The sequence below is a fragment of the Phymastichus coffea genome, unplaced genomic scaffold, assembly GCF_024137745.1.
Source record: "Phymastichus coffea isolate CEN01 unplaced genomic scaffold, Cenicafe_Pcof_1.1 PCOF00061, whole genome shotgun sequence".
In the NCBI taxonomy this organism is placed as follows: Eukaryota; Metazoa; Arthropoda; class Insecta; order Hymenoptera; family Eulophidae; genus Phymastichus; species Phymastichus coffea.
This window is the reverse complement of record NW_026706872.1, coordinates 397,713-415,182: the sequence shown is the minus strand read 5'-3', so window position 1 is coordinate 415,182 and position 17,470 is coordinate 397,713. Positions and strand designations below refer to the sequence as shown.

The 17,470-nt window shown below is 38.4% G+C and overlaps 1 protein-coding gene across 2 annotated transcripts; it reads right to left on the bottom strand.

Moving 5' to 3' along the window:
* Positions 1-3,911: 3,911 nt before the first annotated feature.
* Positions 3,912-16,317, bottom strand: LOC131666802 (F-box/LRR-repeat protein 20-like). 2 transcript variants are annotated; one of them, XM_058939733.1, is made up of 6 exons: positions 16,161-16,317; positions 7,694-7,844; positions 7,389-7,620; positions 6,810-7,318; positions 6,474-6,741; positions 5,855-6,384 (listed from the first exon to the last, which is right to left on the bottom strand). In XM_058939733.1, exons 3-6 carry the CDS (start codon positions 7,540-7,542, stop codon positions 5,987-5,989), a joined length of 1,329 nt encoding a protein of 442 aa, XP_058795716.1. In that variant the 5' UTR covers positions 7,543-7,620; positions 7,694-7,844; positions 16,161-16,317; the 3' UTR covers positions 5,855-5,986. The 2 variants fall into 2 exon arrangements, with proteins under 2 accessions (XP_058795715.1, XP_058795716.1); XM_058939732.1 differs by lacking the exons at positions 5,855-6,384; positions 6,474-6,741; positions 6,810-7,318; positions 7,389-7,620; positions 7,694-7,844 and adding exons at positions 3,912-4,569; positions 4,649-4,919; positions 4,987-5,501; positions 5,578-5,732.
* Between the last annotated feature and the right edge of the window lie 1,153 nt (positions 16,318-17,470).

Sequence of the window (17,470 nt, the reverse complement as noted above, 5' to 3'; positions counted from 1 at the left end):
TTGTTGGTTTGAAAGAACGTTTTTTGCTGAAAATCTGTAGACCATATAAGAATCTAATCAATATGTTTTATACTGAGCGGAGAAAAGGCCTACCGTAACAATTTTCAGCGAGATTGCAAAAAAGAATAAATTTTATTCTTATCGACTCATGCGGTAGCCTAGAAAAGGGTCGATTGGTAGAAATATGAAAAATAAACAATTAATAACACTATTCACGAAGCCGCTAGCCATTTGAAGGTCATCGTAAATATGATGCTCGACAAGGCGGAATCTGATCGAGTGTACAACACTTAGCAACGATGGACCAAAGGTCGACATCCTCGGAACAACCGACAAGGTAATCTGGTTGCCTTCGTAGTGTGCCACATATATTCCCGCAATATGAACGCCAATCGTTTTCGTTTGAAAGAACGATTTATTGATGCAATATTATACTAAAAAAATTGTTTGTTTAAGACATTATTTATTTTCGCTGAAGGTAGATTTTAAACAAATATAGTTAAAAAGTGTAAGTTGTTAATATCGCTAACACCTCTTATTATATTTGCCTATCTTGTCTAATATCTTTATAGCAGATAGATCATACGGGTAACAATGTGTAGAACTTCCTTTATGGTTGTGGCTGTTTAATCAGCAAAACAATGCTCGAACTATATATTACTGTAATCCTTTAGTTCTGCAATATAACAAAGCAGACAAATGTATTATACGCTTATATGTAAGTAATGAATATTAAATATTTATACTATACGTGTTGTCCTTTGCGCTTTTCATCGGCTGTCCATTCCGCCGCTCGTCAGAATGGCGGAATGGCGGCGTTGCCCGTTAGGCCGCTTCCCCGAATTTAATGTTTTTCGCTGACCTCATTCGTATTGCCCTATCGCCGAACGGCCCGGCCCCGAGACAACCCAACCGAAAAGTGTCCGAAAAGCAGAAACAAGCTTCTCCGTAGTGAGACAAGTGCAATCTCATTGTCAGAGAAATGCCACGAACGCATTGCTGTATTCGCACATTCATGAGTCGTCAGAGGTTCGCGTCAACAGTGCTCTTTTTGGTACAATCGCTTGGTTCGCACACCTTCGCTCGCTATTAACATGTCGATCTGTTTGTTCACACGAGAATGATCATCTCGTGCGAAAATTTAAAGTTTCTCTGCTGAGCCAAAGACCTGAGCACGGATTGGTCGTCTCCTCAGGTAGACGCGCAAAGGTAGAGAGCACGTCATTAGAGTTATCGCCCCTCGCTTACTCTTCGATGCTTTCCTTTTACTATCCTAAATACGCGTTTCGGCACGTCCCGGTAGTCACGTGCACCATCCCAATTTTTTTTCATCCGACCGATCTTTTACAATGAGTTAACGTAACAATGTTCCTATCGCCCAGAGAACTTTCTGGAGATCAACAATTAGAACAAGAACGAAAGGTTCTCACGTACGCTGTTTTATGAACCCAACCCGAAGACAAAATTGCTTGACACAGTCAACTTGGCTCGGGCGCGAGCGAGTCAGAGGAGCACATATTATTTCCAATGTAGATATCTATTGTTGGGGCCGATCCGATAAGTCTATTTTCGAGCCGGAGTAACTGGGTTTCCGGAACGCCAACAATTTCCTCTTTACGCGTCGCACTGTCATGTGAAAATATTTGCTGGAATGCGCTATCTTTTCTTTTTCTCCTACAGTGCTAAATTAAACACTGCACCTGCATAGCTCATCATTTTTAAATAGTTTTGAAAAGGGCAACTGTTATATACAATTTAGACGCATTTAATGAGATATTGTTTGGAGTCAGTGTTAAATATAACAAAAAAATAATGTAATTAGATAGAGTATGCGATAAAAAAGGGCGATATTAAGGTTCGTGCGGTTTCTTACTTAATCATTTTAATAGACTCGATGCCGCTAAGTTATGAAATCACAAAACTTTATTTGAGTAGTTGAACGGCTAAAAAATCTGTCAAATTTATATAGACCGCTGCCTGTCAAAAATTGTGGATTCGAAAAAAATTTTATTTTTTCGAACTTACCCAAACATTGAAAAAAAACTTAATTGCAACCTTGTTTTATATTTTTTTCAAATTTATTTATATACATTTATATGTACCAACCCTCCAAATAAGGTATTTATGACATTTGAGGACTTGATAGTTGCAATAGTGTCTGTGATGTAGTTTTGAACAAGTAAATAAAACAAATTGTAATTAGCGTGACGTTGATCTCGAGCATCATAATAAAAAATAAAATGATGAAGAAAACGAAGCTTAGTTATCAAAGCATAGAGAGTAAGCGAGGTGAAGCCTTGCTGTAACGAAAAACCAGGCCGCACACGGTAACATAGCTGGCTCGCGAGGCGCAAGATAGAAATTACACAAAGCCGTGTCTTGCTACTCATGGCGAGAAGGGGGTCGCGTCGTAGAAAATCAGTGAAGGTGTGCTGTTAGTTGGCCGCAGTAGCAGGAAAGGGAGAGATGGGGGAGAGGTGGGGAAGCGTTGAAAAAAGCGCTGCCGCCCTCGCTGCCGCCGAGGGCTAAAGGGCCTGAGTTGGCAATAGTGAAGAGGCACTCGCGCGGCCTCATTGTCTCTCGAGAGCGGAGAGCTCTGCTGCTGCTGCTGCTGCTGCTGCTGCTGCGCTGCTGCTGCGCTGCTGCTGCCGCTGCTGCCGCCGCTGCTGCTGCTGCCGCTGCTGCCGCCGCTGCTGCTGCCGCCGCTGCTGCTGCCGCCGCTGCTGCTGCTGCTGCTGTTGCCGCTGCTGCTGCCGCTGCTGCTGCCGCTGCTGCTGTGCTGCTGCTACTGCTGCTGCTGCCTTACTCTGGCACGGCCGATTTCGACGCGCCACCCCCTCCATCACAAGACACAGTCTACTGCAGTACGCGAGCTTTAATAAGCTTATGCAGCACACTCGGCCTCTTTGTCTTTCTCGCTCTCTCTCACTCTCTTACCTTTTCTTTTTCCTCTTTTATTGCGCATGGGAGTAAGCAACCGAGCGGCTAGACTCGATACTCACACACGCGCTCTCTAACATATAGCCGCATCTTTTTCCCCTCTCTCTCTCCCTCTCTCTCTCTGTCTGTCTTGCGCCTACTTGAGACTCTTATCAAGTACCGAATCCACGCCGCTCTAAAGTTTCCAGCTTCAAAGCTTTACTTCCTTGGCCGCCTGCATACCCCTTTCTCTTCTTATTCTTTTACAAGACTCCTAATTTTTGAGACTTTAGCTATCTTTCGTGTATTCATTGGCTTTGCAATTGTTTTGCTTCTTGTTTTTAGTGTTACGTGAGTGGACTTCGTTTTATAGAGACGCAAATTATTAGTTTATTAAATACTCGCTTAAAATTCATAATTAACCTAGATTTTATAAAGACGATGAAGAACTAAAAAAATACATAAACTGACAACTATAGATGTACGAAAAACGTATGCCCACAATAAAGAGACACACCCGTTCGCGAAATGAGAGTAAGTCGCATCGAGAGTATCAGAAAAGCGTTGAAACCTAGGCCAAAGTCTGCAATACACTTGATTGGTGCTCTGCGCACACCTGAATTCGTTGCACGAGCCCGCAGTGTTAGTCAGCTTTTTGGCATAGGCGGCCGCGCGTGATCTGCTGTACGTTGCGAGACAATGCCGAGTAAATTCTATGACGGAGAACATTGTCGAACGCTAACGGAGAAGGGCGTCTTCTTTGCGATCCCTCTGCTATTGCTGCTGGCTAGACACTTCCTTTCAGACGAGGCTCTTTTTTTATAGCCTGCGGCCCATGAAATACGCGTGTATGCGAGAGCAAAACATCAAGTGCCGATTAGGCGAAGAGATAGCGAAGGAAGAAAACGTTGGGAATAGAGTTTCATTGTGATTGTTTCTTTTTGAGAAGTGATTGTTGGGCTGATTTGTTTTTCAAAATAGTAACTTTCAGACTTGAACGCTGTTATTTATTTAAAGTCGCATAATGAAATATTGCTAATTATTAACATTCAACTTTGCAAAATTCGCGATCATAACTGGCAGCGCATAAATATATTTAATTCTTAAATTCATTTAAAAATTGACGATGATTTCAACAACAACAAAATTACCACGACACATCAAACATTTTTTGATAATCATAATTTAAAAGAATTTTTCTCCGATTGTATAAAATACAAAATGTTTAAGCTAGTAACAGAATAACAAGTCACAGATTATATGGAGTAATAACGATTTTAGGAACTACTTGTAAAAGTTTCGACGTATCATCAACTCCACTCAGTACTACAGCCGTGTAGCTCAAGTAACACTTCAAAATTACCTTATTCTTTCGATTCTTAGTGGCTTTGATAGCTCCAATTAAAAACTCATTTGTCAAACTCTTACAGCAATTGAGATACAAATGTTCCAGTTTTTCACACGTCTCTATTAGTCGTATGAGCCCAGCATCCTTCAAGTTGGAACAGTTACTACAATCCAAGTGCTTGAGATTCGGCATACAATGGAAAACTTGATCGGTGACATTGTTACACTCTTCAAAGGATAAGCACACAAGATTTGGCAATGACATAATACTCGAAACACCAACATCGGTAACTGCGCCACAATCTAAAAAAATATTGTTAAGTTATTGTTAAGTTTTAGAATCATATCAAATAACTCATGGTTTTAATAATGAATGACTCACAGCTGATGTCGACTTTGCGTAATTGTTTGCAATGAGCTCCAATCGCAACGAGCAACTCGTCGTCAACAGATCCGTTTGATAGAAGATCAAGGATTTCAAGATTGATAAGCTTTGTTAAATTATTTAAAGGTTTTGTGTAGAATGGGCATAAGGCTAGAGTTAAGTGTTTCAAGCTTTCTGAGCATTCGCAGATGTTTTCAATGGCTCTGTCGTTTGAATCGTGAAAATGCTCAACAACAATTTCTTTCAAATTTTTACACTCCTTAACCACCTGCAAAAAGAATTAAAAGAATCACTGTTAATTAAAAAAAAGTGAGTGTGTGAAAGAAATCACCTACACTAAAATATTTGAGAGATATGTAAGGACAATTATCAAAGCAAATTGTTTCAATTGATTCTGTATTCAGCTGGGACAAACATTTTCCAGTAACAGTTAAATTACTGTGAATATAGATTTCTTTTAATCCTTTATTTTCCTTGAAAAGATTTCCGAGTTCATCATCACATTCATCTGAGCAGTTACCAATGTAAAATACAATGATTTTGTGACAATTTTCAGACAATGCTCTGATACTCCATGATGAAACTTCCAATTCAGTGGCAAAGATATTTTCAACATTTGCACAAAATTTAGCTATTAACTTCATAATATGAGGACCCAATCTATTATTGAGCTCGGGAAATTCGATGTTTTTGATATACTGACCACACCGTTTTAACACTTTTTTTAGAATGCGACTGTTTACTTTAAGAACGGCATTTTTATTACTGAATCCCCAGCACTCATTTTCAAAATTCAAGTCTTTGAAATCACGCCACGACTCTTGCATCAGAAGTTGCCAACGTTTGCAAACTATCAATTGCCAGTAATAAATAATTAATATATTTACTTTTATAAACATAAATATGAAAGTTTTAATGTGTGATACCTCTTTCTGATCTAACTCTGTCTACGATTGGCAATAATTGAAAAATATGCAGCAAACAGTCATTGTTTAATACATCAACTGAAGAGACACGCAGATAATAATCTACTGGATTATAAATAAAAGCATACTCTGCTGATTTTCTACTCATTGTAAATCTGAAAAGTAAACAAAAAACATAATTTTAATTTTAATAAGTTAAGGCTAACGCGCAATAATTTTTAAATGGAACAATAGAATTAGTAATAGTATTTTTAATAGTAATTATATCAATTATCAATCATTTTTATTATATAATTACACAAAGTGATTAAAATTTATGAATGAAGTACGAGGTTAAAATGATAGTTACAATTTTTTCACAAATGAAATATAAAATTTATAGAATATATTACAAGAATGAACTTATAAGTTATAAGTAATTTTTGGCCTTAATGTCCCTTTTCAAGCGAAGGAGTCTTAGCAGTGGCGACGTTTCAGTTATTTCGTCAAATTTAATTTTGGTTCCCCAAATATACATATACAGAATAACGTTATTCATTCTCAACTTAGTCACATCAACAGCTTTTTTCACAGTTGAATTGGTAACATTACAGCAACCAACGTTAAGTAACTCGAGATTTTTTGAAGTATCTAAAAGCATACTGAAACATTTATCCGACAATTCTTGACACATAAAACATTCAAATTGTTTCAAATTTGGCATAGGATGCACAGCTTCATCGTGAATCTTCAGGTGATTAATATTTAGGCGCTGAAGGTATGGCAGTGATGTTAAACAATGAACACCCTCATCGGTTACTCTGCTCTCTGCAAAAGAAAAGATAGCGAAATACGCTGTATTTATAAAATTAACTATTACTTTATATAAAGAAAGAATTAAATTATTGAATATTTACCACTGATATTGACATCTGACAACAGACGACAATTCTTACACAGAGCAAGGATAAGTTCGTTGTTGACGAGATCACTTGATGATAGTTCTATGCTTATTAGATTATTCAACCTCGTCATATATTTGCATGATCTTATTTTTCCTGGAAAAATACCCATGTGAATCTCTTTCAAATTTGTCAAATTGCAAATAGCTTCCATCGAGTCATCATCAAAATTTTCACAGTAATCAAATGATAGTTCGGATAAATTTTTTAATTTTCTAATCCCCTACAAATATATAAATTGGTTGAAAAAACTACATCAACATAACAACATTATAGCACATATTAACTTACTTGATTAACGTAAAATGAAGAAAAATCACAGTTAAATATACTGAGTGTTTTCAATGATTCAAAAGGTAAATTAAGGAAAAATTTTCCGTTCGATATACCACATATAGAATAAAATGTCATCTTCGTCAGGTTCTTATTTTTTTCAAATAGAAACGATAGTTCATTGTCGAATGTTTCAAAAATATCCCTCAATCCTAATTCTTTGATATTAGTACAATATTCAGATAAGTTTTGTATACTAAGACTTGAGACTCCACACAAATAAATAGTTTCAAGATTTGGGCACATCGATCCAATCTTATTTCCTAACGTTACCAATTCGTCAAGGTAGCCGAAGAATTCAAGATATTTCAGATAAAATCCGCATCTTGTTAGCACATTGTAAATGGCTTTCGCATCCATGACTAAATTTCCATTTCCCTTTTTGAGTCCCCATGAAACCTTGTCTGGGCTCAGTATCCGACACTGACGCCACGATTCCATACTGATTGTTTGCCAACGTTTGCATACTTAAATGTGAAATTTACATAATTATAAGTTCGTTCAATTTCGTAAATATTATTCAAATGCGATATTAACCTCTCTCAATTTTCACTCTGTCTGCAATGGAAAGGAACTCGAAAATATGAATTAAACAATCATCGTCTAATGAGTCGATTGTAGCTTTTGAATGCAGAGCACTGTAAGACGATGGTGACTTTCTCAATTTAAGTTTGAATCGACAGTCTACCATTTTTATTGAAAGTTGTTGATAGAAAACTTCTTGATTCGGTTTCTGTTTTTTATAACATTATGACAAAATTTTTCCACCCTAAAAAAATTGTTTCTATTAACGTTAATATGTATCGAATCAACTCATGTATAATACAAATGTTTAGTTATACCATTAAAAATACCAAATATATACAAAACACAAAGAAAATTTGGTGACTTCGATGAATATTTGTGCAGAGGTTATCTATGGCAGACTTCAGCAAATGGCAAATTTAGGGATAAGCGATATCCTTTCCGAATCTTAAATTCTTTGGAGTATGTCTGTAATCATAATACAATTAAATTGTTGTCACTTGAATTGAAGCTGTGTTTCCTTAAAGCGCGAAATGAATTGCGATTTTTTTTTCATAGAATTTAGTAAACTAAATAACGGAATTTAACAAATGTTTGAAGCAGCAATCGATGTAGTTTTATAGCAAAAAATCGTTCTTTCAAACAAAACAATTGACATTTATCTCATGAGTGTGTATAAGAAGTCGTTTTATTTACACACTCCTGTAATATCTTCACAGAAAATCTTTCTAGTCCAACTGTTAAATAATAGTTTTTAGTACGTAGGGTTTAAGTCACTGTAGCTTGTATGCAAGAGACAATTTTTTTTGTGGAGTCGAGAGTTATAGAACGATATACAAAGCGTATCAAGCTTACATTTGAAAGTCTCCTTCATCTCTCTGAGCGAGTGCGCGGGTTGAGCCTAACGACAGATAGCGGGCTCGGTGATACTTTGAATGTTGTCAGGCAAAGTCTTACAATAACGCAATACGATCTTAAAGCAAACAGTAGTATATTAGTAGTAAACTACTATGCAATGGAACTTTTGCAGCTGTTCCTCTTTTTATCCTCTCAGAGCCAGTAAAGAAGAAAGTCATGCAAAAAAATTTTGACTGGCATTATGCGCAGGGTTATATATGAAAATTATTGTATTTTATACAATGTTCACTCGACGTGGGTTGATTATCGTGGAATCTTTTAAAAAATTGGTGTGGCGTCGAATTCTGACTAGGTGCAAAAATTTGACATCGGGGAAGAAATGTCGAAATTATTCGCACACATGATTTTTTTTAGCAAAAACTTTTACGACACTTGAGATACAAATCTCAGAAATAAATTAACGTGTCACATTATAATAAAAGTATAAAATATTGAAAATTTTACATTCTCAAAAAAGAGATTTAAATTTGGAACATATTTCAGAAGATTCCGAATACTTATGACTATTATTAATTATTGGTTACTTGTCTAGAAAATTTCTTCTTTGCCGACAAAATCGACATTGCAGATGGGCATAAAGAATGCAAGTCGAGAAAAACCCCCGATGTCAAATTTTTGTACCATTTCTGTACCTGGCTGAAATTCAACGCCATGTCAATTTTTTTAAAGATTTCACGACATCCAATCCACGCTAAGTGTACAGGATGAGACAACATTTCTACATAACATTAGAATAATCTATAATTTTTTCAAGATATTATACATAAAATCTCGAAATACTACGTACCATTTGGGGTATTATCCAATTTGCAACATTTTATACCCAAAACAACTGTTTGGCTCTACCCTTTGTTGCTATAGCAACAGCATACACGCTTTATATGATATTTTGTCGAATTCTTCAGAACTCGAAATTATATGTAATATTTTAAGGGAGCATCTTAGCTCTGTTATATTGACTTTTTTACCGAACCCTATTTTCTCCTAAATAAAACACCTAATAAAGAGCACTTATAGTTAACGGCGTACTTTATTGTTAGCAAATGCAGCAAGAGTAGGGACGACTCATAAAAGAAATGTATTTTTTTTTCTATACCGAAAGTCAGATCAATAATATTGTCCGTTAAAAATAAATAGTAGCCATGCCTGGTTTTTAAAGAAAGTAAGCACTTTTAATAAACACTCCAATGATAAACTATGCGACTAAAATACATAAAATAACAATCAGTGTACTTGCACTTTTGATCATCTACGGTGTAAATTTGTTTTGAGAGTTGAAAATAATCTGTACTCATTGACAAAACAATTTTGATTTGCACAGTTAAAGTGATACTCAATGTAATCAATTATTTATATAATAATAATAATATGATTTCAATACTTGACTGTCTGCTTTTAAAAATGAGTTGAGGTAGACACTATATGTCATACGTAATTCAATTTTACATGTTTTTCGTGATTAAAAACTGCTACAAAATAGTCTGTTTTGACACTCTCTGTGCGAAACGAGATTGGAACCAAGCGTGTTTTTTTAAGTCTGCGTAAATCAAGTTCTCGCACACGGAGTCTCAAAAAAATAGGCTGGCTCTTCTGGTAGCGATGGTTTTAGGTGTACAAAGATGGAGCTTCTTCGGTAAGGTCCATCCATTCCAACACGCTTCACTCTACTTAATGGCAAATTCGCTCCAACCAGGATATGTGAAGATGAGCGTGCTCTTTTTGCATAAATACGTGAAAGGAGTAAGATATACTTATGATTTCCGCAGGTGTATAAAGGACAGCTATCTCGAGTTTCGACATCAGTTAAGCGAGGTTGTCACAATGGCCAGCTCTGACGATCTTATCAGCAAAAATATAAAAAACCAAGCCAACCATCAAACGCCAAAGGGATCTCCGAAGGATGATTTTAGAAAAAAGCCTTATTTTTAACATCCGCCACAGGTTACGGAATAAAAAGATCGAAGATGTAGATGTTGCTGGACCAAATAAATAATCGTCAAGGTCGGATTTTGGTTTTGGCGCACTTTTAAATTATTATAATTGGCCCTTTTCAGTGTCATCAAACAATCTAACGAGAAACTACTATGGTTCGTTTGTTATTCTCAACCTGAAAGAAAAGCGTTCATATCTGCAAGATAAATAATAAATTCATATAAATGAAGAATGAACCTAATACACCGACATTATACGGAGAGTGAAAAATCATATACGCCAGATAGAAGCACGGAGGAACAAACTTTACTATATCCGCCACAAAAATAACCTACATTCCTCTCAAGTAGCGTAACATACTGTTTTTGCTCTTTTTTTATCATTGTTCTAACTGTAATTTGTCGTTTGTAATAAAATTTCTGTAAGTGAATAATTATTATTCCAATATCTGAAAAAAGTCTTTAAATTGTTAATTATTGATCTGACTTTTGTTGAAAATATAACTTTTTACGCGGCTACCGTCTTCCCTGCATTTACTAATTATATAACTTACGTGGCTAACTATAAATGCTCTTCGTTGCATATTTTAAGAGAAAATCAGGACCGAAGAAAGTCGATTACACGAGGTAGGGCATTCTCTTAAGATTACTTATAAACTATTATGTAAAATTATACATAATAATAATATGCAATATTATTTTTAGTAGAGTACATAATTTTATATAGAATAAGTTTTATACGTATAACTTTACGAATTATGTACGTCTTCCTCTAAATTAATCCGCAAAAGACAATTTTCGAATACAAATATTGTTATTGTAATTATGCTTCATCGAGGATTAAATGTAATAATGAAATGCTTGGAAGATTTCTTTCTACGATGATTCTTTCGATCAATTACTTTGTCTTTAGAACACAAACGGATATACTGCTATCAAGTGTCGACTGTATTCGAGGCGTATGCTAGAAAAACTGTAGGTTCATGTTGACGTTCAAAAAGCCATAAACTGCCATGTGTTAAGCGTGACTGTGAGTCTGCGAGCAATAATGAAAAGAACTCGGAAAGGAAAATAAGACATTCGAAAACTTTGTAAATTAAGAAAATCTGTATCTAAAATTGTACGTTAATCGGACGGTGTCGACATTTGATATATTTCGCATTCTAATGAAGATTTATCTGATAAATAAAACGTAGTAACGTGAAAACTTAAAAATAAATGTGAAATAATTGTAAGAGTAACTAATTCTAATAATAAATTATAAAATATTGAGGATATGATTAAATAAGTAACGTACAAACTCTATGAATATAATGCAGCGTAGACAAGGCTTGTGAGTGAATAATAACTATAAAATGATAAAGCTGCCAGGTGTCAACGCATATAGAACAAAATAAAAGAAAACTTTTAGAGAAACACAAAATATTAACTTCCTCTTCAAGCAAATAAATGCGGACTATTTGTTGGATGAATGTATTTTAAATTCATTATTGATTAATAAACATAGTTAAATATTTAGTTATACTTAACTTTAATTTGCAAAAATGTTGGTACCGAAGCAACATTAAAGTGGGTTCGTCTCCCGTGTAAATATTTCAATTTGGACATTAATTAAAATTTTTACGAACGAGAGTAGAAATCTAAATGTAATCTAACATATGCATCATATAAACCGTAATTAGTTTCATCACCATACCACCAGATGATGTGGTTCATAGATTGGGGCTGCTGTACGCAGCCTTGACCTGCGAACCAGAATTACCGAACTACAGCAAAAAGTTCAAGAATAAAGGAAATCTCCTAACAAACGCAAAACATGCAATCTCGCAAATATCTTTTGTTTAACCAGTCAGACAAAAAATCAGAATCAAGGTATTTGAGGTTATGATTAAAAAGAAATATTATATTTCACGGAAAGTTTCCTCATTCAATCAACAAATTAATTTTTTTTTCAGGATACAACTGTTTTTTAGTTAGGAACTAAATTTATCACACCTGCGGTTTAGCCAATTAAAACATTACGAAAACTTTCCGGTATTCTATAATAATAATAATAGACTTGACTTTAGTTAGTCAAATCAATGAAGCTACTGTGGTCATTGTAGCAAGAAGTTTGCCAACGGTCCGAAAAGGAAGCATCAAGCCAGAGCTAGCAAACGTCTCGTGGATTTACAGAAATGTTTTAAACCAAATTCTTCGTTCGTATATCCACGAGGTATTACGAAACCGAAAACTAGAAGCTTCAAATACTTCTAGAATTAAAAAATCAACATCAAGGTCGTGCAGTTTCGGTGGTAAATTTATTAAATATCCATCTTATACCAATGGGCCCTTATCAGGGCGACCAATTATGTAAACGCTGAACTAACTATGATTAGCTCCCTATTTTCAATCAACCTGAAAAAAAGCGTTCATAATACTTACTTGATAAACAGTCAATTCACGTAGATATAAAGAATGCATTGACACACCAATGTTGTTCGGTGAGCGAAAACAAAAAGAAATCCGGTTCAAGAAGATCGCCTCATAGGCTATGATAGATTCATTGCTGCGAATCCATTTTTGGCGCGGGGCTCGGCTTTTCGGTCTCATTAATTTCAAAGTGCGATAAAAGCCGTCAAATAAGTTGCCCATGCAATAATTAATGCCTCAACGGAATTGCTCTCTTGTTTATACTTCTGTTGATTTTAAACCAAACGATGCCGCTATACGCTGGCAGTAGCAGCCATCGACATTATTTGGCGCAATTATCGTGAAAAAAATTTGGCAACCAAGAAAAGAACAATAAGAGAACAATAGCCGAGACAGCTTATTTATATACTTGAATATTTGACGGCTTAGTTTCGAAGATCAAAATACTACGACAGTGATTTTGACATTGGTGGTAAGGCGATAAGGCAAAACCCATTCGGCCTCTTAAAAGTGCCGCGGCGAGCTTTTTCGAAAGTGCGAAAAAATAAAACAAAACACACGTACACGTGGCAGAGAAAGAAAAAGAGCGTAAGCGTGATCGCAAAATTAGCCGCGTGCGGCATGACTTCTTTTCTTTCTCTATTACGCATTTCCGGCTCGCTGGACCGGAAACGACCTGATAAGATGACTCTCTCGCTCTCACAGCGCGTAGCGCCAGGAGGGTGCGAGAAAGCTGCCTTATCTGCAAAATATTACGAGCAACGCCACACCACCTCGCCCTTGCGCACGCGTAAATCTACTCTGTCGCGCATCTTTTTTTGTTCATTATTTAATTTGACAACGTAGTTTCAAGGCTCGAAATAAAATTTCAGCTGGTACGTTAAACCGTCAATTAATATTCTAATGAAGACAATTTTCTAATAGCAATAGCTGTTCGAATCGAGTTACTTTCTGCTCGACAGCATTTAAATCAGTTTATTTATAGGTAATTGATGGAGTTTTACTAAGACGATTGAAAAGCTTTAAGATTAATAGATGTATTTTTCAGTTCGCATCAGGCAATGCTCTGTGTAAACTGGTTTTAGAGACGTTTACAAGTTGCCGAAAAATCGTGAAGAATTTGAAAGTTTGAGACTAACAATCCATCGATTATGTGCGTGTTACAATCGTAATGATTGTCAATAATACAAGAGCGTCCACCGCCAGGCTACTAATGATCGTTCTGAGGTCAATGCGTGCATTGGGTTATTTTGACTAATACAGCTTTCTAGTATCAATCCATATTGACAATTCGTCTGTTTATTTGCGCACACACAACCGATGCTCCCTATAATTTAGCTCAGGAATAAGAGTGAAAGGGTCGGAGTTTATCGAAAAGCGGTAGATAATTCGCGTGGAGATTGTCGAATGCAACACACAGCGCAGCATCGCATGGTGACAAATACCGTAACGTAACGTAAAAAATTGGTGGATGGTCGTCAATTCTCAGCGACGTTAATACGCGATCACACAACTCGGCCGGAGGCAGAATCGCAAGGCAGCAGCAGCAGCAGCAGCAGCAGCAGCAGCAGCAGCAGCTTTTCGCTGACAAGTCTCTCAATTGGTCGAGCGCGCGAGCGTTTTACATACGCCGTGCTTTTAAACTAGTGTGTGATACAAACGCAACGACGAGGACGACGACGGCGACGCGGTTTAGCCATAGGGTTGAAATTTATAGGCGCGACTGTCTGTGTGCGTGTGCAACGAGGGAGTTGAAGCTCGTGGAGCGTGGATGGATGATCGCAGAGTTTCGCGGATACACTCGACAGCAGCCACTTATCCGCTGTCAAGTGAGAACTTCGTCAGCTATTTCTCTCTTCTCCCTCTCCGCGTGAGATGCGGCGGAGTCGAGGGAGGGATGCAATAAAACGCACGTTTTGCTGCCTGTATGCCACCCGCCAAATCCTGCTTTCCCGCAACGATAAGAATTATTGAATTATTCATGTTGCCGCCACGTCGGCAATACTTATTGCCGAGCGATACACACTGTGAACGTGAGAGAATATGCGCGGCGATTTCCTTGCGCATGAGACGCCGCTCAGATCACTAGCTATGTATTTTTGCTTGGTTGGGTGTCTAATCGATTGCACCGACACTTCTTTTATTCGCGCCGTTATATGTTACTTTTGGACGGGAGCCGATTCGCACGATTCGCACGATTCGCACGATGCGCACTATCACTGGAAAGATTTCTTGGGATTTTCCGTAAGCCACCAATTCATTTGCAAACTTTAATATCAGTTGAAAGGCTCTGCGTGCAAATGAACATTTTGATATTTGAAGCTGACAAAAAGGTAAACACATGCCTCGGTGAAAAAGGAATATTAATAAACCCAGGGCAAGTAGCTTGCTGGGATTTTTGAGCGCGCAGCACAGCGAAATAAGCCAAACGCGTCGTCGACGAGGTTTAGTAATTAATGCTCGCACCCAAGCGAGCGAGAGAGCGAGTTGCAAAAGTGGAAGATAATTGCGAAAATTTACGCAAGCGAAATATAGCGTTTAATTTGAAGCTGTATAAGAGCAGGTTTTTGCGCGTGCAGTTGCGGTCGTGTGCCACTGCTGCATCGTGCATAGCCGAGCGGCAAGTGCAAGCCGCAGTGGCTAGATGGTGCCACTGGTGCAGCTTCACTACTCGCTCATTCTCTGGATGTAGTTATTCTCTGGCAGCTCGACTGCTTAACTTTGCGTCGTTGTATTTACAATGGACTTGCCGGGGAATGTCGTGTGTCGTTGACGCGCGAGCGTTGATTAATTAATCCCTGCAAGCGATGGAAACAGCTGCGCGGACTTTATGACATGCAAACTGATGAAAATTTAATTCCGATAAAAGATGCGAACGAGCTCATTAGAAAAGCTTGTGCCTCGGCTGCGGTTTATCGCTCAAGAGCTTCGTCGTAGTCGCTGGTCCGGCAGGTCGGCCGAGCGAGCGGCATTAATTAATAAAAGCATAAAGAGCATCCGCCGTCGTGCCCGCGCGTCCACGGTGCATCTCTCGAGTCTCTCCTTTTCCACTGCGGGCAAAGTTGGTGCGTACACGGAGAGAGCGAGAGAGAGAGAGAGAGAGAACTGCACACTAAGTACCCAAGTACTAAGGGATTTGCCTCGGCTGTCGCTCGCGGGCTCCTCTCAAAGATATCTTGCGCGCACTGCGCCAACTCGCGTCAGGATCGCGCCTTTCGCATTCTTCTTTCTCGTTTTCTCTTTCGAGGGCCAAGCAAACATTTTACACGCTCGGACATTAAAATCATGCTGACAGCGATTGTTTATATGTGCGCCGACTTGGTAATTATATTTGGTGCTGAGAGCGAAAGCTAAATTTCTACGTGTGTTTACCTTTCGAAAGAGAGAGTGTGCGCGTGTGAGAAAGAGAGATAAGTTCACTCGCACTCCCGTGCGTTAATGAATACAAGTTTCGTTTGTTAGGCGCACTTTAGAAGCAACAATTTCAGGAGGAACAAATCAGAGTAATAAATAAAACATTTACCTTTTCGAGCATGTGACCGCAACAACTCGGAACAGTCCTATGTAATGACGTGAAAACACAGAATAAACGAGTCGATAGAATCGCAAGAAAGGTTTATGTATAGACACGTAGCCAACAATCGCGCTTTCGGAGTAATACTGAGACTTTCGAGCGACGAGTGTCATTTACGTGAGTGAACGAAGATTATTTGCGATTGGCTCATTCGACTGATCCTTCTTCAACTTTTCAAATGTGTGTGTGTGTGTGTATACGAAGCCAGCTGATGGATTTAAGTCAGTCGCATTTCGTATCCCGCTAGTGTACGAAACTGCGGAAAGTAGCTCACTACGGCAATTCCAAAAAATCTTTCAGCAACGCGTAATCGCGGCCATTCGATTCATTGTAAAAAGAAGCGGACGCACGTAATATGAAATTTATCGTGCTATATCGTGCTGAATAAATTACCAAAGCGAGGCGCGCGCGTAAACGCGAGGCGATGAAATTACGAGTATAGGAAAAGCGTATACGCGGAGCTGCACGTGCACATAAATAACTCGCGCGTCCGAGGACAAAAAAAATATAGCATCTGCGAAAAATTTTCGTTACTTTTTACGCGAAGCCATTATATTTGTCGTGGGCGCTATGGCCAAGCTCATCCTTTTATCGTCGCGCTAACCTTTGACGTATACGTGGCTGTATGGATTTTAATACAGTGCTATTGGCCAGCTGGAGGAGCTTCAGAAATGTCTCCACGAATTATTCGTTTGGTTGAAATCTACATTTCCCTCGTAGCTTTCATTAGCGAGCCTATGTGTGCAATGTGTATGCAGGTAGCACGCTTGAAAATAATAGCTGGCACAGTACGCGAAATTAACTCGGGTGTAGTTGAACGGGCAGCATTATAAGCTGAAACCATGGCGAATCCGTCAGGCGGCCGGCCACCGCGCCGGGGGCATGACAGTGTACAGTGTGGCGCGGCAGCAGCAGCAGCAGCAGTAGCAGCAGCATCGGCGTAAACGCCAGGGCGTCGCCTAATTTCAACGTCAAACTTAATCCCGCTAGCCACTGCACTAATGACGGATCGGCGCTGGTGGCGCGCGCGCGAGCGCAAATCACCAAACTCGACCGCTTGGCCGTTTCTCTTTGTGACGGCTACGCTGCCTAGCTAACATTCGTATTCTAGTTCTCTCAATCAGACGTCCGTAGGCGCGCGCGCGCTTCGACAAAATCCATGGGTAACTGCTCAATTAACTAATTGGCCTGTGTCTACCGACGGCAGCGCAACCTAACTATGCTGCTGTTGCCTCTGCGCAGTTTCAACTTCGTCACCC

Excerpts from the sequence above, each read along its gene's own strand:
- LOC131666802 (XM_058939732.1), bottom strand. The coding sequence starts at position 5,725 with ATGAGTAGAAAATCAGCAGAGTATGCTTTTATTTATAATCCAGTAGAT. Across the intron at positions 5,502-5,577 it reads CAGAGTTAGATCAGAAAGAG|TTTGCAAACGTTGGCAACTT; the intron begins GTATCACACATT and ends GGCAATTGATAG. Across the intron at positions 4,570-4,648 it reads ACGCAAAGTCGACATCAGCT|ATTGTGGCGCAGTTACCGAT; the intron begins GTGAGTCATTCA and ends ATATTTTTTTAG.